The 27,628-nt window shown below is 32.2% G+C and overlaps 1 protein-coding gene across 6 annotated transcripts in view; it reads right to left on the bottom strand.

Annotated features, from left to right (window-relative positions):
- LOC120774162 (neurobeachin) overlaps positions 1 to 27,628 on the bottom strand; it is a 713,474-nt gene that overhangs the window by 47,652 nt on the left and 638,194 nt on the right. For 3 of the 6 annotated variants that reach the window (XM_040103580.1, XM_040103582.1, XM_040103584.1), the window contains 7 exons: positions 20,665 to 20,805; positions 18,219 to 18,358; positions 16,439 to 16,652; positions 3,995 to 4,247; positions 2,387 to 2,529; positions 2,100 to 2,290; positions 852 to 1,042 (listed from right to left, as the gene is read on the bottom strand). In XM_040103580.1, coding sequence (XP_039959514.1) covers positions 852 to 1,042; positions 2,100 to 2,290; positions 2,387 to 2,529; positions 3,995 to 4,247; positions 16,439 to 16,652; positions 18,219 to 18,358; positions 20,665 to 20,805 — 1,273 coding nt within the window. Of the gene's footprint in view, positions 1 to 851; positions 1,043 to 2,099; positions 2,291 to 2,386; positions 2,530 to 3,994; positions 4,248 to 14,061; positions 14,071 to 15,776; positions 15,810 to 16,438; positions 16,653 to 18,218; positions 18,359 to 20,664; positions 20,806 to 27,628 lie in introns of all 6 variants that reach the window. The other 3 variants (XM_040103581.1, XM_040103583.1, XM_040103579.1) reach the window with 2 other exon arrangements.

Genomic DNA, 27,628 nt, shown 5'->3' with positions numbered 1-27,628 from the left:
GATTTCTGAGGAAAGCATCACATGGAATTTAAGATGTGGTTATATGTATGAATAGTACCAAATTTGGTTGAAATTGGTCGAGGAGTTCCCGAAATATGAATTTTCACCTAAAAATGTGCAGTGACACGCCCAGTGTCCACAATTTTGATATCGGCTTCTAATTTTTATGTAATCTCGGATTCAAAGTTTTGTGTCTCTGACATATATATGTATTTATTAAGTTATCGCATTTTTCCTATAACCATTATATGGAAAGTAGGCGGAGCTATAATCAGCTTTCAACCATTTTTACATCTTCGAAGAGGATGCTAAACAGATTTGTTCTTAGCAAGTTTTGTTGATGTAGCTTAAGTGAGTTGGAAGATATAAAATGGAGGTCCACTCCATTTTTGTTATGATAATCGCTTGTGTCCCTCACCACCATAACGCTCTACACCAAATTACGGTTTAGTTTCTTTATTTTTAGCTTACTTATAGACTGCTTCAATGTACTTTACTTCTAAAGTTTTGGAAAAGGAATGAAAGTTTCTAAATTATAATATACAGTTGAAACTCTGAGGAATTTAGAAACTCTTAGCTTCCATATTCGACAGTATTGTGGAACACTTTTAGGACCATATATTGGTTATGTTTCTTAGAAAACCCTACTCTAACTAACTAAAAATATATTCAAGCCAGTTTTTAATGAAGAATTCGTAACAACCAGATCAGTACCAGTTAAGTACCGGTTATCTACAATAAGCTATAAGTAAATTTTCCTACAAGACTTACTACGCTTTCCATACACAATTATATACTAAATTTAGTAAACTTTTATAGATAGTATGTATTACATAACTTTATATACTCACTTGGATTCTCCAAACGATAGTGACTCTCCGGCTCTGGATGTCTGGTATATAGAATTTGTTGTGATATATGTTCGGTCATAATTTCGTAGAGGACATTATACGTTGGCAGGGAAAGCGACTCCTCGTAGAGTAATAAACGTTCCGCTAATAGTGTGTATAAGTTGTGCGGCGACATAACGTCATATTTTCGTCTATTAGTGGCAGCAACAGCAGATGGCGAACACGTTAGTGGCAGCAGTCGGTGAAATGAAGACAAAGTTTGTTGCCGCACAGCGATGCGAAATAGAACGCAGTAAGAAAGGAAGAAGAAGAACGAAAAGTTTAAGTTTGAGAAGGTAAATAAGTCGTTTAATAAATTGCATTGCAAAGTAATATTTTATATGCCACCAGCCAGATGGCTGGTTGAGAGAGCGGAGCACAGTTATGTTATGTACTCGTACAGTTGGGAAGCAACTGAATTGTGCGCATATTAGGGGTGTTCTGCTTTATTGTTTTGTGAAATAAAATTAGATTATTTTATTAAATGAATAAAAATACATAATGTTTTACACAAAAGAATTAATCTTAAAAAAAATACTGTTTAGAATTAATTTTTTTAGTCTTGATTATTTTGTAAATAGTATTTTTCAAACCACTTTTTTTTAGAAAAAACATATTTTTTATACTTAGAAATAAAATATTTTTTAGAGCTTGTTTTTTCAACAAAAAAAAAAAATGCATAATTTAGGACACCCTTAATGTTCTATGTGCGGATATTTTTTTTGTTTGCAATAAAAATAAAATAATATTTCATAAAAATAATCATATTACTAAAAAAATATTTTATAGAAATAAAATTTATTTTTTTTTTTTTTAAATATTATTTATTTTTAAACCACCTTTTTGTTAGAAAACAATATTTTTTTGAATTTGTTTTTTGGTTTTTAATATAAAATGCATAATTTGGGATACCCTTCATGTTCGACGTGCGGATCCTTTCTTTTGCAATAAAAAATAGTAATATTTTATAAAAAATAATTAATATAAAAAAAAATATTTTTTAGAAATAATATGAATGTATTTTGGAAATAGAAACAAAATATTTTTTTTTTAGAAATATATATTTTTTTAATATTATTTTTTTTTTCAATCCACTTGTTTTTACGAAAAAAATGTCTTTCATATTTAACTATAAATATATATAAAAATTTCGTAATTTAGAACACCCCTAAGCGTACTATGTGCGCGTCATTTCGCGCATTTACTTACTTGTGTGTGCTGCGTGATAAAAAGAATCCAAGCAATTTCAATGCTTGTAAGCGTATCAATTGACTTTCAGCAGCCAATAATTTGAAAATGCTACGAACGCCATGTTTCACATCGAAAGCAGGTACCATGGAGCTGGGATGCTCGGACATGAGCGAAATTAACATTTGCAGAACGTCATGAAGATTCTCATCCTGCGGCAGAGGAGGAGCAAAGATTTAATATGTTATAAGAAATTTATGTTTTTGTTATAAATGTGGGGGGTTTGAGCTGCTTTGAGTTGGACTTACCTCATGCATGGTCGTCAAATAGTTCAAAATGCTTTGCAATTCATCCTCTTTGACGCCATTGCCGATCATAATCAATTGTTTCAAAAACAATAAAATGTAAGCGCGTATCGCTAGTATATCCTTTTGTGCTGGACGTGGACCATCTGGTGAAAAAAACAAAATGTAGATTTTTTTAATATTTAAACTAAAATTGAGGAATTAGTTTGGGGACTTTACAAGATTTTGCATTCAAATATATACATTATATGTATGTATATGTTTCATTTCATTCTTTTTAGTGACCCTAGTTTCGTGATCTATAGTTTCATTAATCTAAACTATAAAAGTTACTCAGTCAATCATAGCTCTAACTTATATAAAGGTTACTTAATCTAAACTGGGTTAAGCGCTAAAATATAAGGTAGAGTTAGACATGGATTGCTCAATATACGGTTAGCCTCAATTCATCATTTGAGATAAGTGATATGTTATCGAAGAACGGAATGTATGCCTACAATTTTTAAGAAATATCTACTGATTGCCTTTAAATTTGATATAATCGATGCGAAGTTTTTCGAAAGTGTTGGCTCCTTGGTGGGAATAACGAAGGTCCAAGTGTATTTCTGACAGGCGAAAACTCATAAAAATTCCACAACGAATCAGAGGTGTCCTTAATTGAGTAAGCCTAACTAAGGGTACGATAGAAGTCATAAAAAAGGTTCGAAATTTAAAAATTTTGTCAGTATCGGAAATTTCGAAAGTTAGCTTATTGTTGCAGCGACTTTTATAATATAAAAAGTGAAAATGCGTTTATAAAACGTGCGGATGTAAGCGAAACTACAAATTATTACTACTAGAAGACTCTTCTGAATACTAATGTTTTAATTAGCTTGAAGGGATGGCTCTGAAATCTCAAGCTTTCTGATGATACCAATAACATATATGGAAAAAAATTTGAAGAATGGCCCTAGAATAGGCCGTTACCCACAAATCTACATATTAGTTTAAAAATTCGAAATTATTATAAAACTACTTGAGGACTATTCTGTATACTAAGTGGTCTGAATACTAAAATGGACTAAAAGAGATGACTCGGAAATCTCAAGTTTCTTAAGAGTACAATATAATTTATTGTAGAACGCCACTAGAAAGAACGGACATCCGGGAATCTGCAAAAAATGAGGAATTCGAAATGAATATAAAAGTACTTGAAGACTCTTCTGGATACTAATGAAGTCTAACTAGAAGAGTGAACTCCAAACAATCAAGATGATAAAATTTACTAATTGTGTAGAGTTTAAAATTAGTATAGAACTACTTAAAGACTCCTCTGAGTAGCAATGGAGTCGTACTAGAGATGACTCGGAAATATCAAGTTTTCTGAAGATACCAATGTTTGGAAAAATATTTGAAGAATGCTCCCAGAATTGACGGATATTCGAGCATCTACAAATATTGTGTAATTTGAAGGTTATTGGAATTTGAAGACTCTTTTGAATTTTTATGTGGTCCTTGTGATTCTTACAAATAGTATATTTTGGGTTAAACTGGTTCTATAAAACAGATTTCTCATTCTTCTGCAATGAACGCATACTTTCACTCCTCTTCTCCACTACTTTTCACACTCACCCAATCCCTTTGGTATGATGCCACTCTTCGTACGCGGATTCACAACCCAATAGTAGTATTTCAGTGTGTGCACTGTCTGCAGTACGGTGCTAACACGTCGCACATTGCTGTAGATTTGCGTATCGCTGAGGAATTCCGTTGCCAAGTAGGAGTACAGGCGCGCCTGCACATTGGCTGGCGTGTAGATCCACAGCGCTGGATTGAAGAGCACATGATCGAGCAGCTGCCACGTCAGAAATGAGAAACAGAACAGCTGCAACACATCGAGAGAGCGCATATTACAATACTGTTAGTCACACTTAAAACTACTGAAACTGAAGCTCAGTAATAAGAACACTCAAACGGTGTATGCTCCAAACAATACAAATACATTTTTTAAAAATATATAGTAGTAGTTGTATGAATATAAATTATTTATACAAAAATTGATTAGAAAATTGAGTTATACATACATGTAAAGGATGTTTTGTTTTTGATTTGGTTGTTGTTTATTATTATTGGTTTGATGCACAAAACAACGTACGAACGCAACGACATTACGATTGGGTAGTATAGTAAGGTTTTTTGTTTTTGTTATTGGTTTTTTACATATTGGTTGGGAAACGAAATATCACAAGGCAGGGTAACGCAACGCAAACGGCATTCCAGAATTTGTTTTTGTTTTTTTTTTTTGTATTAAGTTTTCAATTTAAATATAAATCGTTTTCAACGCATGCAGCAAACAGCATTCACAAATGAAAATTCATTTTAAAATATGAAAAAGAAAAATATAAAAAAATATTTATGTAAATATATCGTTTGATGTATGATTATTGTTACAATGTTCATTAAATTATGACTAATTAAGTAGAGAACGTAAACAATGAGGTTATGTTGAACATAATTATGAGACTTCTAATTTAATACTTTCTACTTATGTATATATTGGTATATTGATTATATAATGATCTAACTATATAGAAGATAGTATAATTCTAAGCCTTTTGTTAACCTTTAGTACTGCTTAGCATATACATTAAAATAACTATAGAATCTATTTATTATAATTATTAAGAGTAAATGTTAAGAGAGATGTACTACTACTTAAATTTGATCAGATGTACATATGTACTACTGTGGGCAAAAACTAGTAAGACTTTTTAATTTAAATTGCGCGCGAAAACCCATTCGACGAAATCTTTTTTTATGTTGGTATGAATGTCAGTGACATCAGTATCAATTGTCATATCAAAATAATCATTGGTGTTTATTATACGTTTGTCTATCTGAAATATATAAAGCGCATTCGCCGATTTTTACGATGAGCGAACATATTCAACAAAGAAGTTCCTTTAGTTTGAGTTTGAGTGCGGAATAAAATTTCTGGTGCAGATACGTTCAGATTGTTGGAAAAGGCTCTCAGTGATAATTGTTTGTAGGGAGCAAGTTTTTGGTACAAATTATTCAGGATGCCCAGGAACGGCCATCAACATCAACTATTGGTCTACACGTCGATAAAAGAGAATGCTATGAGAACTGTAGAAGAAGCTCACAGAGCATGAAGTGACCTCAGACGAGTTTTCTAATTCCGTCCTGAACGTACGGTGACGATCAGAGCACAAATGTGACTACACGCGGGAGGCTTTAAACTTGCCACTGAAAAATTCGAGCTGATATAGCTGACAAAGAAGCATTTTCCGATTATAGTAGATAGGAAGGCAATAAACGGGGCTCTAAAAATACAAGAGGAAATCCAACACGCGGGAAAAAATGTCAAAAATAACTTTCCAACTTGGCAGGCTGAAGGACAACATTAGAGGATCAACACAGGACAAAATGTAGCTACTAATGTCGCCCAAGTTGAATGTCTTGCTACCGAACAGAATTATGGACGGGATTATTAAGGAAAAGTAGAAAACATAAAATCCTAGAAAAAGTGTATCGCACAGCTGCTCTAATGAAGGTTTTGATATACTACACAGTTTTAGACCAAGCTGCATCGGTAATAAGCAGAAGCACGTATCGTTGGGTGCAGGAACGTCATGGTAAAAGGACGGGTAGTATAATTAGACACATAAAAGCGTGATCCAACAGGAAACATGGAGATGTGGATTCTTATGCTACACAGTTGATATACGAGCGCGGATATTTTAGAAAAAGGAAAAGTCAAATACCCGCTTTTATATACAACGGAGTCATCGAGGATGACGCTGAACATTCTTCAAGTGCATATGCTGGGAAGAACAGCTGCACTTTGGTCAGCCCTTTGAATGCGGTCAACGTCACAACTGTACTGCTCCAAACGAGGAAAACTGACAAAACGTGAAAATTACATAGAAAATTTACTACGGATAAAAACACGGGACCTGTACATAGGAAATGATGGAAAATATGGATCGTCACCCTGAATTAATGTCAAAGTGGTCCCAGTGCCTGCGACGGTTCGCTAAGGGAGAGCTGCTTAGTGACTATCTGAGCCAGAGTATCGATAAAGACTAAGATTTTCTTACATAACGGCGCAACTAGCTGAATTCGAAGACGAAAGTTGGCTGAAAATAACAAATTTATCGTAAAAACGACTGAAGTAGAAGTGGCTAGATAAAATCTAGTACTAAATCGGCAATTGCAACCGACTAGAAAGATATTTTGTTATAGTTAGAGCGGATCATTAACCTAAAAATTTTTTACTCAGCTGGAAAAAGATCAAAGCAATTGCCAACCAGAGCACTAGAAGATGCGCAGTCAAAGTATATTGTCTATGTATGTTCCACTGGAATATACGGATGGTAAAGTTTTTTTTAGAAATAATATAAATGTTAAACTATTTATTCAGTTAATTTAATTACATAAGTCATACTTATATTTTCGTGAAATCGCTCACACTAACTCAAATATTGTTTGTATGTATATTAGGGTGAGCCAAAAACGAAACTAGTATGGGATTTAGGTGATAAAATTAAACAACGCTCTAAAAGATAAGGATTTTTTCTACTTTCTCCAAAGATTTTAAATTATACAAATATTTGTTTTGAAAAAAAAAAATTCTGCAGCAGAGCTTTTCTGAAATTGTATGCTCTACAAGAATCCTCGGTGAAATGTTTTATCTGTCTGTCTAGCAGAAATACTTATTTCTCTGTATAAAGTTAAAATTTAAACCATAATTTCGACATCGTTTTTTTTTTTTGCTCACCCTAACGTGTATGTTTGTATGAAATTATATTCATAAATTGCGAATTTTGAATTTTCCGCAATTATTTAAAGATCAAAATTCATATTTCGCGTTGCACTTGCAACCGCAGTCGCGCGCCGCACAGCTGCAGGACATGCGAATGTCCTTCGCAATCTGCCAATATATGAACGGTTTTGCTGGCAGTTATGAGAATTTTGTGGAAAAGTGTAATTTTTGCGGGTACCATTGTTGTTACTGTTGTATGCTTAATTGTGTCTACTGGCAGTGATCGCTGTCGACAGTCATTAAATATTACTGGGCGTGGGGGTGTGTGTACGAGCTGCTAATTTTTTATTTCCATTTCGTGAAGGAAGCATAAATTTTGAGCAGTAAATGCATAAATCCGAAGAATTCATGAGCGAAATGCAGAGCATGCTATTTTCAAGTACAAGTGGTGTATATGTGTGTGTGCGGCAACATGAAATTGCAAATAAAGCTGTTTGCATGTAAATTTGCGCTTGTGTAAGTGCATATAATGGCGGCCAGCAGATAAAATTCGAATGAGCTGCAGTGGTCAATGGATTGCACGAGCGCACGAAGCGGGAAAAGTTTCGCAATTAAAAACGCGTTAAGCGTTGCACAACCGAAATATATTTGCAGACATGCACGCATACATACATATTTACACGAATACATCCAAAGGCAAGTAGTAATAAAGCACTGAAATGAGAATAAAATGAAAACAAGCGCAAAAAATATGAATATGCGCAAATCTGCAAGCGCGCAGCAACAGAAACAACAACAGCAGTAGCAACAATAACAAATTGCTACCAGTGCTGCCATAATTCAGCACTTTACGCGCCACTTTCCCGTTCAACGCCGCCAAAAGCTGAGTTGTGTTGACACAAATGAAATTTATGAAACTTCGCCAGCGAGCAAAATGCGCCAACGACGCGTGGCAGGGCTGTGTGGTGCAAGCGTACTCGTGCTGGCGTGCTGCACTCATGCAGCAAGGCGTCGGAGCGCGCAAGCGGCCAAGTTACAGCGCATATTGAGCTGTGTTCCCATAATTACTAACCGACATAATACTAAAGAAGAAGAAGAACATAAAGCAACAGAAAATAAAGCGCGCCGAAAAACGGTAAACTTAACGTCGAAATGGGAATTGATAAAAGAAACAACAAAAATTGCAACTACGATCGCTTCCGCAACAACAACAGTGTGTCAGTGTATGAGCCGCCGGTTGACAGTGATGTGGCAGGACAGTATCGCTCCTTGCAACATTGTCGATATTAACGTCAAAGTCGGCAGATAACTCATTAAACAACCGATAGTCGCCGTGCTAAGTTGAAGGGTTGTGGAAACGGTAGTGGCGGCTAACGAAGGATACGTATTTGCATTGAAAAATTATCGCTATAATTACAACGGACATTGGCCGCGCGCTAGTAAGTGACGGCCGTGGTAAGAACTCCGTGATTACGCGCGCATAAATGAGGGATAAATGTGCGGTGAAAATAATTATTGGTTTGCATAATTTGTTGCACGGTTGATTTGAGAGTATGTCTCGATTAACGAAGGCGCGGAAAAGAGGAAAAATTTACATTTAAATTTTTAAGTCTTAAAAGAGTTTTTTTTTTACATTCTGAAAGTTGGATTTAGTTATAACCAAGAACACTGAAAATGGCACATTTAAAGCTTTATAGCAAGATGTGAGCTCCACGGAGGGTTGAAAATACTAACATCTTGAAATTATATTGTCCAAATACTCATTTTACTACAGTTCTGAAACACTTTTTCAATCGAGTGAAAATCTGGGCCAAAAATTTTCCTCTGAAAAGTTTGGTTCTAGTGCGGATGTGTCTTATAAGAGATTGTTTTTAATTGCCCTTTTAAAATTCGGTACCCGATAATTCTATTCTCTATTCCACCATAAATTTCAATGGAAAAGTGGCTCCAACTATTAACTACGAGCGACCCCTGCTATTTTGTTGCTCTTCAGGCGGGTATTCGAACATCCTCGTTGTCGGGCAAAGAAACATCTATTCCATCGTCAACGATTGAGGAATCGGGTTCGGCATCTCCCGATGTTACACTTTCACTGCCGTTCAGCATGCTGGAGAAGTGTTCCCTCCATAATTTCAGTATGCTCTGAACATCAGTCACCAGATCTCCTTTTTGGTCTCTGCAAGAGTTTCCTCCAGTCTTGAAACCTGTCCGCTTTCCTTCCACAGCGACACGAAAGTCCTCATCGTACCAGCCGTTCTTACGACCTTTCCGAAAACTAATGATTTCGATTGCAACTGTACGTAAGGAGTTGAAATGTTGTTCCGCGTTGTTCAACAACAAATTAACTTGATCGTATCTGATTCGACCTCTGTTTTTTCGACTCCTTCTTTCGACTTCTCCAATGTAATTATTTTTTACTTTACTATGCAACTCAGAACTCGAACTTGCTGATTTTACTTTGGATAGGCAATCCGGCGGTGAAGAACTCGGGGATCCGCTTTGCTCGGATTGCTTACTGGTGAGCTTGTTAGGTTTTAGGCTCATGAGTAGTTCCTCTAACTGAGAAAACCATAACCGATTTTTGATTGCGATTCTAACTGAATTAAGTCTGCCTAGTTCAAATGGTGTTAGGGAGTATGTTATTTATGACTTTCATTGTATGAATTTCGATAATGAATAAAAAGCAGATGGAAGGGGTTTTCAACAGATTTCTTTGATTTCAATATTGTCTTCGAATTACTTTTCTGGCATTTATTCGACAAATGAAGTATTTTTCGAAACTGATGATAGTGTTCATCATGTTCATCTTCGATTTATATTTTAAAAAGTATGAAAGGTCTTGAAAGTATATGATCTAAGGCGAACCTACGGATATTCTTAGAATTCACAAAGCAATAAACTACCTAGCCGTAAGACTGGATCCCAGACTAATCTTCTGGGTACAAATCCACCACGCCGCAGGAAAGGCAGCGAAAATCACCTCCCAACTTAGCAGACTAATGGCCCGCAGAGGGGTTCCCAACCAAAGAAAGACAAAGCTCATAATGTCGACAACGATCAGCGTCCTGTTATACGGAGCTGAGATCTGGGCAGATATGCCTAAAAAAACAAAAACCGGCGCAAGTCCTCAGGGTTGTATCAACCTACCGAACATTATCAGCCAATGCATTATTATGTAGTAATAGGCGGTAATGTCCCAATTAATCTTCTGGCAAATGAAAAGAAAAAGCTGTGGGAGCTAAAGAAAACATTCGAAAACAACAAGAGCGTAATTGGCCGAATAGAGAAAGACAAAATACTGGCATGGCAACGAAGATGGGAGAATGAGAGACGCGGCAGTTGGACGGACAGACTAATAAAGGATCTAAACTTATGGATTAGCCGTAAATTCGACTTTTACACAACTCAGCTGTTATTCGGTCACGGATACTTCAAAATCAACCTCCACAGAATGGAAAAAGCCGAAGAAGTCGAAGTCGCCATGCCTATACGACGTTACTTTCATGTGATAAATCTGCCAAAAAGCCATAAAAATTCATATTTCACACAAAATTCCTTAACTCAAATAAAAACCGGTATCCTTGCAACACAACTAACCACTCCAACTCTTAACGACTTATAAATGAATAAGTATCTTTAAAGCAATGCACATCGTCGCGAGTAACAGATTTTTTGATTTAAAAAGCTTTCACATGTAAGCTCGTGCTTGCATTTATGTACTCGCATTATGTACTCAGCCATTAGCGGCGGCATTAACGTTGCAGAGCAGCAAAGGACAATGCGGGAAATGCACACGTGCCGCACGCAGAATTTCGAGCGAGATTCGGCGGATTCACGTGCTGCTGCGCAAATATGCAGACGCACACACACACAAAAATACACATACAATTGTAAGTGTGTGAGTGGGTAGCTTAAAGTGTAAACGCATCACTGCTCGCCAGCCACTTTTGCAGGCAAATATTGACACAACAAAGAAATGATTAAGGAAAGATATTATCGTATAAAAAAATATGGATAAAATTACGCGCTCTCAAGAGCAAAAATGATACATACTATTTAATAAGTAATTTACAAGTTATATGTATAAGTATATATTGATTCATTTTTGTATGAAAATACTTTGCTTATAATTATAAAAATTTCCAATGAGCTACGGCTGAACTTCAAAGCGCTACATTTGCGTAAAATCCAACGAGATTTGCGACAAGAAAACTGCAAAAATTTCAAATCTACTTACTAAATACGTATTCAAACCAAATTTTACACGAACTACTAATAATTACGACTTCAACACTAGTTTTACTTATAAAACGCATAATTTGGAAAACGAACAACTTTATATACTTAATTTTTTTTTGCTGTTAGAGCAAGCTCTCAAACCGTTTCAGGGGCCTAATTAATGTGTTGGGCAATATATGTTACAATCCTTAATTATAATTTTGAAGTACTTAATTTTTTGTTTTTAAACATTGCTATTAAAATAAAATTAATAAATCATTAATATTAAACAAAAAAATGTTTTCAAAAATCATATTTTTATTTATATTAAATTTTTAATATTTTTTCGATAAAAAGTGAGCAAATAGTTAAAAATAAATATAATAATTGTTTTTAGTTTTGTGCAAAAAAGTTATATTAAAAATTTTCATATGAGCACTTTTACTGTTTTTTGATGATTTTTCAAAAATCATAAACTTAAGTTAATTTTTTAATGTTTTTTTGATAAAAAGGCGAACAATTATTCGGAATAAATTTTTAATAAATCATGAATCTAAATTAAATTTTTAAATTTTTTTTAATAAAAAAGTGAAAAATATTTAAAAAAGATGGAATAATAATTTTATATACATTTTAATGAAATATGTTGAATATTTTCAAATAAGATCTTTTATAATACTATTTTTAATGATTTTTTAAAAATCATAAATTTAAATTTTTAATATTCTTTTCATAGAAATATGAAAAATATTAAAACAAAATTGGGCATAATAATTATTTTTATTTTAATGTGAAAAAGGTATATTGAAAATTTTCCAAAAATAATTTTGATATATTTTTAAATTTTGATTTTCTTTCAATTTGTGAATTATTGAATTGAAATTTTTTACAGAACTTTCGTAATGAGGCTTGATAATTTTAATTTTAATTATTGGTTACTACAAAAATTAGTAAATCAAACCACCAAAATTAAAAAAAAAATTAAGTTTTGAATATTTTTTGCAGTAAAAAGGAGAAAAATATTTAAAAAAAATGGAAGTAATTTTATTGTTCTATTTTAATCCAAAAAGTTGTTAATGAAAATTTTTAAATCAAAGTTTTTGCAAAGTTTTAATAAAATTCATTTAAATTTTTCAATTATTAATATTTTTAAATAAAAGTTTTTTTACAGATATTTTTTAACAAATCATTCAAATTCGTTTGCAGTACTGACAATTAAATGTCAAGTCAGAAAATTTAAAAAACTTAAATTTTTATTTTTGTTTGGCAATTGAACTTATTTATTATTTTTTAATAAAGAAACTGAAAGAAAAATAATAAAAAATAAATTAAAAACAAAATATAATTTAAAAATACAATAAAAACTACATACAACTTTTAATAAAAAATATGAATAATTCAAATGAACCAAAACGAAAATATAATTTAAAAATATTTTCATTTGTTAAATTGTAAATTAAAATAAAAAAAAATTATTTAAATAAGTTTGAAACAAAATATTAATTATAGATACAATAATTTGTAAATAAAAAAATTCAGAAATTTTTTCTCACAAAAATTTAAATAAATAATAATTAAAATAAATCAAAAACATAATATAATTTAAAAAAGTTGTACAAACAATTTTTAATAAAAAATGTAAACGACAATTTAATTTAGAAAAAGTTAAAAACAAAATATGAATCATAAATACAATAATTTGTAAATAAAAAAATACAGAAAGTCTTAATACAAAATTTTTTTTTTAGTTATTAAAATAAATTAAAAACGAAATATAATTTAAAAATAATTTCATTTGTAAAACAAAAACAAAAAATAATTGTTTTGAAATTTTTTAAGAAAAAATTTAATTAATAATTTTTAAATCAAATGTAAATACTTTTATGCAAATAATAAAAAAAAATCATTTTTTTTTTCATTTCAAAAACTTTTTATATAATTGATTGTATTGGTTTAAGAAACTTTAAACTTTTACTTATTTCTTTTTTTAAGAATATAAAAAAATGATTTTTAAAAAAATAATAATAATTTTTTGAAAATAATAGAAAAAATTGATTTTTTTTTAAATATTTCAAAATTATAGAACTGACATCTTTAAGAAAGAAATTTCAAATTTAGAAATTGTATTATTTTCTTTATTATTATATATGCATTGGTGCAGGATAAAAGATGAAGAATTTTAGTATTTAATAATTGTTATTTTTTGTTGTTAACTTATGTCAGAAAAATTGTTATATAATTTTTTTATGTATGTATTTGTGTTAATTCTCTGAAGAATTTAATAATAATTCAGTAATATTATTTTTTGTTTTTTGTTAAAATAAAAATACATATATATTTATTTAATTCAAATTCCTATATAAATATGTATATATTTTCAAATTAATTTTTTAAATTTTTATAATTTATAAACTACTCGGCAGCTTTAGAGAAACTCAAAATCGGCTTATGGTTTTTATTGATAATACAAATAATAAAAAAAAACAGTTTAGAAGGATTTTAAAATACGTAAACTTTAAAAAATAATTAAATTAACAAATAAAATTGAAAATTGTTCACTTGGTGTCTACAAAAACAATTAATTTCTCATTGAGTACAAATTTGGTAAACCCTTGCAGTTCGAAAGCTTGCTCTCACATACATATGTATACATTTCGGAACAAAGAACTCGTAGGGAATTGTTGAATTTCTTCACCTGATAGAACTGAAGTAGTTTTGTTTGCGGTGTTTGCCGTTTAGAAGTTGTTGTTTTTATATCATACACATACGAGATTTTTATATATTTTAGACATAGATTTTTAATATAAGTAATATATTTCATAGTTTGCGTGTTGAAGAGCAGCGAAAAAATTGTGTTTCAATGAATTTTTTCATTTTCAAGTTTAGCCAATTTTTTATTCAAATAAAAAATGACGATGAAAAGTGAAAGCGATAGGCAAATTGAGGTTAGCGAGTTTCGAAGGAAAAAAAAATGATGGAAAAAGAAAGAGACATTCGAAAAAGGAAAAAGTTTGATTAGTTTTTGGTACGAGCATTGCTATATAGAAAAAAGATTTAAAAGGTTGTTGTAATACAGTTTTAGAGAAAATATTGTAAAATATAGTAGGAGGAAAATTTTAAAAACATTTTTTAAAAATTTTCGAAACTAGTTTGGAAAACGCTTTAAGGGTTTTAGAAAATATCAATTTCATAAAAGTTAAACCATTTTTGCAATTATTTAGGCTTAAAAAAGTAATTTCAAAATGTTTCTAGATTAATTTTGAATAATTTATTTTTAGAAAAATTTTCAAAATATTTTTCAAACAATTTTGAAACATTATTGTAATTTTTGGATATTCTTAAAAAATTTAGAAATGTTTTTAGAATAATTTTGAGCAATTTATTTGACAAGTTGTCGAGATTTTTTGAAAATTTTTAAAAAATTTTTAAATTATTTTCGTAATGTTTTTGATTTTTTAAAAAGAAATTTCGGAATATTTTTAAATTAATTTAGTAAAATTTACGTAACATTTCTCAAACATTTTCATAATTTTTTCTTAACAAAAAGTTACGATTTATGGAGCATCCTCGAAAATTTGCTAAAGAAGTTTTTCAAAATTTTTCGATCATTTTTCAAAAAATTTCTGAAACACTTTCGTAATTTTTTGGATATTTTCAAGGCATAATTTTGAATAATTTGTTTTACAAGTTATCGAAAATATTTTAAAAAAAGTTTTTGAAACTGTTTTGTAGTTTTTTATGAGTTTTATTTTTTTTAATTTCGAAATATTTTCCAAAATTTTAAACACTTTCGTAACTTTAAAAAAAATTTCTAAATGTTTTCAGAATAATTTTTAATAATTTGTTTATCAAGTTTTCGAAAATGTTTTCAAATTTTTTTTAAATATTTTCGTAAGTTTTTGGATATTTTTAAATAAATTTCAAAATGTTTTCAGAAAAATTTTGAACAATTTGCTTCACAAGTTTTCGAAAATATCTTAAAGAAATCGAAATGTTTTTGAAATAATTTCGAAAAATGTTCGTATGATCTCTAAGATATTTTGGTAATTTTTTTAAAGATGTTTTCGAAACATTTTAGGAAAATTTTTGATGCTATTTTGGAAATTTTTTTCGTCAAGGAAATTTTTTAAACACACTTTTCAAACAAATAGCTGGTAAGGAGCACATGCAAACAACAACATAAAAAAAATATGTTGTAAAAGTAATAGACATTTAAAGGCGGCACTAGCGGAGGTTTTAGCTTAGAGAATTTCATGACAGGTTAAAGCAGTTCAATATCTTAAATAAATTTTCAGGCATAAATTTTGCAAAAAAAGATATATATGAAATTAGTATGTCAATTTAGCCACTAATTTGTAAACTAGAAATGCATTTAAATTAAATTAATTACATAAGCTAAATCATGTTTACTTTTTTATATGGAAATCGCAAGGCCACGCTTAACTGTAGACATTTATAAAACAAGAATTTAAATAAAAGAAAGAAAGAAGAATTATGAAAGAAATACTTTTCTGCTCTCGAATGTACAGCAAAGATTTACAATTTAAGAATTCATAAAATAAACACTTCATGCATTTGTAAAAGTACGCAATTCGGAGACCTACTTAAAGCTATAAAATAAATTTATTTATTTTTTTTTAACATACTTAGATTTACAGCAAAATTTTAACAGCCAATTACATATTTTTAAGTCAAATTTATCGACACTTGAACAAGGCAATTTATTTTTATATAATATACATAGAATACATATATACATGCCAGCTATGCGCAAGACTGTTATGCCATAGCAAATACATAAATTCGCACTTAAAAAACTTAAGTATATACTTACAAATACATACATATATATGCATGTACACATGTAAAAATTTACAATCTTCACACAATGAAAAAATCGGAAATTTCCAAACTCTAAGCTTTCAACACTTTTGTACACACAAATGTACATACATATATTAATAAGCATTTAATACATACATATATACATACTGGTACTGTTAATAAAAGGCCATAAATAACGGCCGATTGTCGTCTTATTTGCATACGATTGGAGAAATTGCAAAACTCACCTGCTTCAGCAATAAATCACTATTCGCCGACAGACATGTCACCAAATATTTGGTTAAATTCAGAAATGAACCCAAAACTTCCAGCGTCAAGTGTTCGCGCGACGAACGCTGCAACATAAACGAGATGACTAGGAATCCACGATTCTGTATCATATGTTGTTGTACGGTTTGTGATGTTTCGACTAATTCACAAATGAAACCCAAAAGTTTGGAACTGCAAGGAGAAGTGTGGAAGCGTTGACATGGGGTGTTTTAGAAAAGTTCTGATTGGGGTTGCAGGTATAACAAAGTAAATTTATGAGTTCTTATAATTCCTTGTTCATTAAAATTTCCAAATAAATTAATAAATTATTTTTGATTTGGCAAATAAGACAATATTTAAAGTGGTCTGATGCTTAAATCTGGTACAATTGGGTGCGCGTAGGCCGAACTTAAAAGGAGTTTAAGCTCCGAGTCATCGTTTGTGCTGATAAAATGAACTCAAATGCTTTTGAAGAAGAAGTAGCTCTTCTTGGAAACCTGGTCCCAGATCAATTCACCTTAAACAACTAGGGATGTTCAATAATCTTGAAATATTATATGTATGTGTATATTTTTTATTGAAGACTGGTTTACCTTTGCCTAACTATATATATCATGCAATAAGGATGCTTTGATTCACCTCAATATTAAACTTTTGCCGACGATCAGTACTAAAATATTATAAAATAATTTCTGCCCCTTTAAATGCATTTTTTGAGAATGGTCGAACTGATCCAACTCCGTTTTAGAGGGTTCAGGAATTCAACTTAGATATATTTCAAGAAGTTTCTGTGCAGTTTTCAGATCACAAGATCAGCAGTAGATTAGTATGGAGTATTCTAACATGACTACCTACAAATTTTAACACATGTACCTAAAATTAATCATTAAACAGGTTCAAAGGCTGGATATTTTTTAGGTTTAAAAAGATTTTGTGCAAACCAATTGAAAATCAAAGCATACATTTAGGGTTACGGCAGAAAAATATACGCTTCAGACATTTGCTATTTATTTGAAGTTAGTGGTAGCAGTTCTAAATGAAATTTTTTTTACCGAGTATCGAAAGAATTTAATATTTTTGAACCGCATAAGCTAAAAATGTATCAGATATCGACATAACCATTATTAACTAAGTATTCTCAGTACAAATGAGTAGGTTTTAGGCAATTTTTTTGTAATTTGGACATCATTGATTGAATTGTTATTGAAGGTCATACTCCATAGCGCTTGATATGTCAAATGAAAGCCCTGAATGCCCTCTAGATGATTCATGTGGTTTCACCTATCTAGTTTACATACTTCGGCCGCTTGATGACGCGTTATGGCGGAAGAACACGAAAATAGGCCTGTGTGCGCATTCTAGTGGATTGCCACAAGCCTGCACATGGTAGGCGGATGTTTTATGGTGATGACGAAAGTCCTGAAATGCCTCTATACGATCCAATTCGATTGATTCATTGACTAAGAAAGCCAATAGCCTTGTTATTTTTGATATTATTTGGATGTTTGTGAGTTTTTTTTCTGGTTTAATGAACCGCAATATTTTGCTGTACTTTATGTAATATAAAAAGTTTTGAAATACGATTTATCGCATTTATAAATTTGTAAAATCTAGCTGTGAGATTAAAACTTCTGTTAACCATTATAAGTTTATTAAAAATGCAGCTGGCGGCAGATATAATAATTAAGTTGAATATTGACTTGAATATAATGCTCTATATTATTTCTTGTTTTAATTTTATATTTGTAGCTTACTTACCATAGCGTCGGATCGCGTTTAATATCGCTTATGCCCTCGTGCGCCATATCCAGTTGCGAGAATAACGGAAACAACACTTGAATGCCACCAATGGAATTTAATGTACAGTGTATTGAGTGTGTAACGACGGCCTTAACGTCCTGCAGAAATGGAATTTAAGAAGAAAAGAGTATAGAGGTTTCGGTGTGTACAACTTGATATAAATTTGTATATATTATGCATACGTATATATTTGAGATAAACATACTAAAATAAAATTTTATATAAAGAACGAAAAAAATATGTACATATAAATAATGAAAATGCATTAGGAGCTAAAATTGTCACAATAGCAGATTAGTATTTTAGAAATCAGTTTTATTTTCCCGTCAACAATTAGAAATCCTCATGCCACACCTCCAACGTCAACCTGTAGCACATACATATGTATGCGTAACTTAGGATATTCATGTCATATTCCATAGCTCATCATATTCCATGTACGCATATGTGTGGGTGTCGTCTTTATGAGGGAATGGGTATGCATATACATACATACTAGTATGTTTTTACATATACATATAAACGAATTGTTGGAAGTAAACGTTTCATATTTATAAAAGTCTCGGTTTCTTTCTCATCAAAAATTAATAATTGAATACAAATTTTGTGATAAAAATTGCCTAGGGCTATATAATATCAAATTCATACACGTATCCATGTGGAAAGGCACTTCCAATATCAAATGAATTGAAATACATGTACTAAACATACATATTTACATTGTTATATAAGCATAGCTCTATAATTATGCCAGAAATCCCCTTCGGCTTTTATAAAGTATGAAATGTCAAAATTGAAATCACAACTTAAATTTCATTTATTATTCAGAGATTTGAGAAAAATGTCTGAGCGACTGATATTTTATATTTACTTTCATCTTACATCTTCCACATTTTTTATCTTATATGCCTTTCAACACATATCAGATTTACCTATTGCTTTAGACCAAAAGCTGAGTTAAATTCCATTGAAAGCAACTGCTTACAAAGCTTTTACAGCTCTTTGGCATTTAATAGCTAACTCAGCCGCTGCTCTCTTAAGCTGAATATGTGCTGAAAAATGCATTAGTAGGCCAGTGTTGCTTTCCAACTGCTGTGGCATACATCACTTTGTTCAGCTATCATTTTCTCAAGTTGTAAAAGTTCATAGAGCCTCGTAATTCTATCCTGGCGCTATCGTTTAGTGCTTTATTTGTAATTTGATTAAGCTTCATTAACGATGAAAGCCAAAAGGTCTGAAAGGCATCACATGAAATCGCAAATACTAGATTGATGCAGAACTATCAAGAATCGCTGGTTGTTTTTGTTGAAACAGCAAGAAAACATTTCAAAAATATTCTTGAAGAAACTTGACGAAGTAACAGTTTTTATCACAAAAAATTAAAGGTTGCTCCAGTTCAGACTCGTAGATTGAAAGGTTTAGCTGGGCAGAATTGTTCTAAAAAAATATACTTATTATAATGTGCTCTCTGGCATAATGTAAGGTTCATTCTAAGGTTAGGTCTAAGGTTCTAAGGTCACTAGTTCCAAATGAACAACAGACGCCTTTGTGTTGGTTGACTTTAAGAACCGTGATGAAAATATAGTAGCATTAATCAAAATTATTCTTACGATATAAAGAGAGAGAGCTGAATAGCCTCAGTTTAGCGTTTTTACATACAATCTTAACGATCATATACAAGTATCTATAATAGAAAAAAATAGACGGAAATATCGGAGACTCTGTAGAGCCATGTTTCTCTATCCGTCTGTATATACGGGAACTAGTCCCTTATTTTTTGAGATATTGAACTGAAATTTTGTACACGTGTTTCCCATTCCCAGAAGCTGCTCATTCGTCGAAATCGCAGATATCGAATCGCTATAGCATATAGCTGTCATACAAACTGAACGATCGAAATCAAGCACTTGTTTTGAAAACTTTTTTGTTTGAAGAGATATCTTCACAAAATTGGACGTGTAATATTTGCTAACATAACGCTACCATATTCCAAAAAAGTTTCTAAATCGGACTACTATAGCATATAGCTGCCATACAAGCTGAAGGATCAATTGTATGCGATTGTTTGGAAAACTTTCTTATTTGAGGATAACTTCACGAAATTTGACAAGCATATTTGTTAAAGATATCGCTATAATCTCCGAACAAATTTTCTACATCGTTACACTATATCATATCGCTGTCATACAAACTGACGATCGGAATCACGTCCTTGTATTGAAAACTCTTTGCTTGTGAAGGCAATTTATATACGGTGAAGCCGAAGTAAGCGTTATTTCTAGTTTTCCCTACCTTCGGAGAGCATTTTATTAAATATTTATTATAAGCATATATTATATAGGTATGATAAGTAATAAATAAATTATATAAAAATAGCATTTTTTTGGCATTTCGCTCGACTCACCTGTAACATAAGTGCATGCGGTGTATGTACAAAGTATGAAACATTCCCTTTAGGTGCGGATTGTAGACACAGCTGGCCATCGGTTGCCACTGGATTGTACATGAAGACGATGGCATTTGACAATTTGCCATCGTAGAGTACCTGCAGCGCCAATATATGCATGTAGACGTGTGTATATGTGTGTTTCGTTGCGTTGTACATATAAGCGCACAAGAGGGTTGCCACAGCGTTGCGAAAAATAATTGAAAATAATTTGAGAAAGGAACAAATTAGTAAAAAATATGATAGAAATATGTGTGCTTGTGTTGCATGTATGTATATACACGAAATGTTTTTACACATGTACATATGTATGTATGTATGTAAGTAAGTAATAATGCTTTAAAGCAGTTGAAGGACACAAATCGTTGGACGTTTAGGCGGTAAAATGACGGTGCGCTTGCGAATTGGTGCGGCTCAGCTCGATTTGCTGCTCATTTTTGTTTTTGGTTTTTGTTTTCTTACTTTACTGTTATTATTATTATTTGGTTTTGTTGTTTTGACACTGCTGTACAGTTGCATTGATTATGTGTGTTGTCACTTAACATTTACTTTGCTGAGGAAAAAACACTTGATTTCGTTTGGTAATTAAAAAAAGACAAAAATAACAAAAACAAAGGCGAAGAGTTATAAAAGAATTAAATGAAATAACGGTATACACCTATTAAATTAAAGCTGCTAGCGTGGTGAAAAGCTTACTATTTGCGAAAAAAGTACAAATTGCAAAAACAAAATTTCATTTTATTACAAGTGCGCGTGTAACGGTAAACAATTCAAATTTACACTACATAAAAAAATTGAGTGTCAAATTATGAAATGCGCTATCATAACTTTCACGCAGTTATAATAAAATATACAACAAAAATATCAAGAAAAAAATTTGATTGACTCTTGCGTTGGCCATACAATAACAATAATAATAAAATTTTACACATTCACGCCACATACAGCGAGCCAGCTTTTTTGACTATATTTTGCATAGAAAAAATTTTACAGTAAATATGTCATTAATGTCAGCAGGCGTTGCCGCACATGTAAAAAATTATTTTAAAATTTTTTACACTTGTTTGGCAATGCGTTGTGTACCCTGGCTCTCAATTGAAGACAATCATTTGTGAACTGAAAAATAAATTCCTCACATTCAAGTATATAATATATATATATATATATATATATATATATATATATATATATAATTCTTTTGCGTACTTCATAAAAACAATGAAAAAAATGAAACAAAAAAAATGATTAAAATGAAAAAAATAATAATACAAATAAAAGTTGCGTAACTTTTTCTGCTAAACGTTAACTAGTTGGGGGATTTTTAAAAATTCGACTGCTGTGCATCACAACTAAAATTATTTCGCTGTTTACAGAAATTTCATATAAGCCTACATATATGTATGTATTTTCGACTCACTCGTGTTCTAACTCGGCTGAAAACAATAATAACTTGCGAACTTGTCTGTGTTTTAAGCCTTTCTCTAGAAGACTTTATCCGCACAACCATTGTCCGAAAAAAATTGGAAATGGACCATAATGCAGCATTTTTTTAAAAGGAAATTTAATATTACATAAAAGTTTAGTCGTTTTGGGCCTACCACAGAGAACAATATGCAGAACCAATTTGATAGCGAATTGATCATTTGTCGCCAAATAATCACGAAAAAATGCGTTTACAAATAAACTGACAGAGCTGATTGAATGGTATGGTATTTCATAAGCTATAAACAATCAAAATATTCAAAAATGTACACATTTTTCGTTTTCAATCGCATATGGAATGGAAACACGCATAGTACCAGACCAAACCCACAAGTTTTTTAAAGCGAATTTGCTATTTGGCATATATCATGATACACTAGAGTGAATCAAACTAAACATTTCAGTTAACCTATCCACAGTTATATTGGTGATTACGAAATACAAACAAATTTTACCATTTTTTTGCACTATTGAAGATATGATACTAAAAGGGAAATTAGTAATCAAACTTTAGAGTTTCATAAACTCCCCAATATTTGACATTTATTCACAAAAAATACCTTCGAAAAATTTCGAATCATCTGAAAGAGGTATGAAAGTAGCTGGTGTCCTTATTGAAGGAAAATTAATTTTTATAAGGTTTTATACCGCTATGATGTTGAGTTACCAGCAAACAGCGCGTGTATAAATTTGACATCTGTTGGATCATTAGTTTGTAAATTATATCATTTTGAGTGAAGCAACTTTTATTAATTTCGCGTTTTGATAAAATATTACGTTTTGAAGGGAAAAAGTACAGTTGAAGCACAATCTTGGCGTGATGACGAGTTTCCGGATACAGGAAAATCAATCATCAGCTTGAGTTTAGACGCGATACAATGAGTACCGAAAACGGTGAACACTGTGAACACCCAAAAGAGGTTGTTTCCGACGAAAATATCAAAAAAGTTTAAAAATAATTTTGGATGATCGTAGAGAGAAATTGTTGGAGACAGCGTGAAAGCTTGGAGTCGCTTTTGACCAAAAACAACGAAAAGTTGGTGATAAGGAGCAATGTTTAGAAATGTTCAATCGTTATAAAGTCGCGTTTTTGCGACAAAATAGGACAATGATTGAAACATGGCTCCGCACAAGATTACTCCCCCTCCAAAGCGTGGAAGTACGCAATAGTCCACTGCCAAGATTATGGCATATGTGTTTTGGGAAGCGTATTGAATATTTTTGTTGAACACCTTGAAAAATGAAAGACCATCAAAAGCGACCATTGCATAGCATTAATAAACCGTTTGAAAGATGAAATCGTCGAAAAATGACCGCATGTGAAGAAAAAAAAGTGGTTGTTTCACCAAGACAATGCATTGTGTCACAAGTCGTTGGAAATGATGGCAAAATTATTGAATTTAGCTTTGAATTGCTTCCGCATTCACCGTATTCTCCAGATCAGGCCCGCAGCGACTATTTTCTTTTCTCAAATCTTAAAAGAATGCTTGCTGAGCAGAAATTTTTGTGGAATGAAGGTCTGATCGCCAAAACAGAGGTATATTTCGAAGCAAAGCACAAATCGTACTACAAAAATGGCATCCAAAAGTTGGAAGGTCGCCATAATCACCCTTGAAGGGAATTACAGATATGTTGAATGAGGAAAATGAGTTTAGCCAAAAAATGTATTTTACTGTGGTAGGTTAGGGATTTTTCAATTGACTTGTTACATTTATTCTAATATACATAGTAACTTTGGCAGGTATTAGGACGCATTTCTACTTTCATTTCTAATGAACGCTTTAATTCTATATAAATTAAGAAAATAGGTCTTAAAAGTTTTAAAGTGACTTTAAACGGCTGATGGCTATGAGCTTATGAGAAGTTTTCTTGATGTAGAAATAGTCGTAATTGAAATAGACTTGTCTGCTTGTCGGAAGATGGTTCGAACTTAGGTACTTGGTAAAGTCATAGCTGCTATGGCGGAAGGTACTTTTCGAATGTAACTTACAAATTAAAATTTTTATGTTTATATAGTAGTAAATATGATGATATTCTGATATAACGGTAAATATGACAGAGTGTCTATATGAATATATGTATGTACATATATAAACGGAAAAAATAACTCTAAAAATATCTAAACTTTTGGGGTTGCTTTTTAGTAGTTTGCGGCTGTAGTTGGGCAGTAAACTTTCAATAATTTCTCGCTACTTTTGAAACAATTTTACACTAAAAAATTGCATATACATATATGTATGCACACAAAAATAATACTTTAAGCAGTTGATGCCATGCATGTCATAAGCCGTCAATAAAGCTGACTGCTTGTTGTGCTTCCCATTTTGTTTTGAAGCACTCGAAAATGCAGGCAGCAAGCACTCATATAAGTACACATACATATGTTTATGATGTGTACAAGAGTAATCGATAAGCCGCTTTCTTCAAATTCTGCTGCTGCCATTTGCCGCTCCTCAGCATTTCACGCTGGACTAAGTATAATGCTTGCAGTAAGCCCCAGCTAGCATTATTAGACCAGAAATAGCTGCAGCCGGAACAAAGCCCTGCAAATTATGAGGCATAACAACGGTCCAGAGCGCGGCTTGTAGGTGGCAGGAAGAGTGTGTGGCAATGTGCTGAAAGTGGAAAAGCTGCAAAGCACTCAAGTGCTTAATTGCTTTCGAGTGCATAATCGATGCAAGAGCATGTTAATTGTATTCATATTTATACACAAATCTCTAAAGGGTATACAAGCGTGTGTGTGCATGCCCATGTATATATGTATATTACAAATACAAAATACACATTAATAATTGCCACAGCTTAACTGCTTAATATAAATTGTTGAGCTGAAAATTGCTTGGAATTCTGTAGAGAAATTGTTGAGAGTATTGAAAATAATAGTAAATACAATGAAATTGCACAAAAACAACAAAAAAACGCTGCTGAAATAAAAATAAAGCTGTAGTATGTTCAACACTACCTGCGTATTAAATTAATTTCACCCCGAAAGTTAGTAAAATCTCCACCAATCACTAAAGTTTCGCACTCACAGCGCACAGTGCGCCTATGCGCCCTGAAGTATGCTAACAATTTCCGCTGCAATGCCACTGAATGCAGCTGTGCAGACACAGTGGCATGCCTACAAGACGCTCCAGGTAGGCGCGCAGGTCTCAAAGGCCAACTGAAGGACGTAAATTTTAGTTGTTGTTGCAGGCAAAGCTTGCTTCGCGTGGCGCATTCAACTGGCAGCACAACACACACGGGAGTTAAGGCCGCAGCGCTTGTGTCAGTGTAATACAAATACATTTACAACACTCAAGTGAATTACTCAACATTTCTGCTATATATATATATGTATGTGCGTGTGCATGTGTGTGTGTATGTGCGATTGAGCGGCATGATGATGTGGAAAAGCGGCAGCACGCTGCGCTGCGCCGCCTTGTAACTCAATTAATTGCGAGCGCGTGAATTTCATGCTCTAATAATTTCAATAATTGAAAAAAGTGTGAGTGGAATATCGCATCCTTGTGCTTGTATTTTCGCTTGCAGACACATGCAGCAGGCACACGTGTGCGTTTGTAGGCGCCCATTTGCACTTGAGCTGCTGCGAAGCATTGAAAAAGTCGATTTCTCGCATTGAAAGTTATTTGTTGCAATAAGCGTTTGCTTAGAGTTTTGCACACGCTTTTGCTTTTACACAACATTTGCTCACATACTCTCTCTATTGGGCTTACCTTCTTTCTGTGTATCTGTTTATTCATGTTGCTTCAGGGATACGGTTATGTTAAACTTTTAATTGCTTCGCCTCTTGAGGTGCATGCATGATTTTTGTAAAGTTTTTCGTTTGCCTTGCAACTGCAACAACAATGTGGTGGGTGTAAAGAAATTTTCTATGAATATGAAATTCAGTGGCGCGGCAGGCATTTCAGAACATTTTGCTTTTATCCGCAGTTCTCACTTTTAAAGTTTGATTTTAAAAGTAATAATTTTACTTGTAGAACATGTTTAGTATTATTTTGAAGTTAACTTTTCGTATTTCAGCCGTAAGATATATTACAATGTGTTTTTTTTTTCAATGTAAAGCATAATTTTGAGTTTTAGATTTTTTTTTAAGTAAGGGAATCTTTTCATATCACCACTATAATCGAAGATTAAGATTATAATTTCATTTTGAGACCTGTTATTTCGTTTTGTTTAATCTCCTTCCTACTTTCCTAATCACATATGCTTAAAACATGCGTTTATAAGTACAAAATAAGTAAAATACTTAATACAACCCTGCCAATATTAAAGCGATAGAACCTAAAATCTTGGAGGTTTATGCGAACGGTTGACGGATCCTAAGATATTTTTTTAATACAATAGCTCAACTGGACGTTTTCCCAATTCATATCCTAAACTTTTTATAACCTAAATTATTATTTCGATAAATGGTTGGTTTGTTGCCTTTAAAATGGTTTGCCGCCTAAAAGAATTCCACAAAATCATTAAAATTGCGATAACGCCTCTAATATTAAATATTTTACTGTATTACATAGCTGCTATATACTACTGTGGGCAAAAAATAGTAGGACTTCTTAATTTAAATTTCGCGCGAAAATCCATTCGTCGAAATATTTTTTTCTTAGTTTTTCTGTCAGTAACATCTGTGTCAAATATCACATCTAAATAATCATTAGTGTTTAGTAGTAGTAGTAGCCCTGCTTTCTGAAGCACGTAGTGAAATTATTCAACAAAGAAGTTCCATTAAATTTTGTGTGCGGAATGAAATTTTTGGTGCCGAAACGTGCAGAATGTCGAAGAAGGCCTTCGGTGATAAATGCTTGTCGCTAGCAAGAGTTTTTGGTTAGTAAAAATTATTCAAAGAGGGTCGAAAAGCGTTGACGATTAACCACGTCCAGGACGGCCATCAATATTAAGGGATGATCAACACGTCAAAAAATGAAGGAATTTGTGGCTGAGAATCAACGAATAAAAGTCAGAGAACTTACTGACATCGTCAAAATATCGGAAGGATCAGATCAAACTATTATAAAAAATCACTTGACCCTAAGAAAACTGAAATCACAAAATTTTTTTAGATGCAGCGTCGCGTTAACGTCTATGAAATAGTGTTTTCCGACTATCAAGATGTCACGAAAAGTATTATTTCTGGCGACTGCTTTTGGATATATGCCTACGATCTGGAAACAGAAGACCAGCCGGCCGAATAACGTGACAAAAGTGAGTCGAAGCCGAAAAATCGACATCAAAGCACGGTTATGTTGACAGCTTTTTTCGATTATCGAGGTGTGATGCACTCCGAATTCCTTCCGACCGGCCAAACTGCCAGCAAGGAGTAGTATTTGAGTGTTATGCGACGTGAGCCGACCAAACTTAGTTTTTGCACCACGATAATGCACCGTCGCATACTGTATTGATTCTTCGTGAGTTTTTCGTAACATTTACAACCAAGTTG

The sequence above is a fragment of the Bactrocera tryoni genome, chromosome 4 (assembly GCF_016617805.1).
Source record: "Bactrocera tryoni isolate S06 chromosome 4, CSIRO_BtryS06_freeze2, whole genome shotgun sequence".
Taxonomy (NCBI): domain Eukaryota; kingdom Metazoa; phylum Arthropoda; class Insecta; order Diptera; family Tephritidae; genus Bactrocera; species Bactrocera tryoni.
This window is presented reverse-complemented; position numbering and strand designations above follow the sequence as displayed.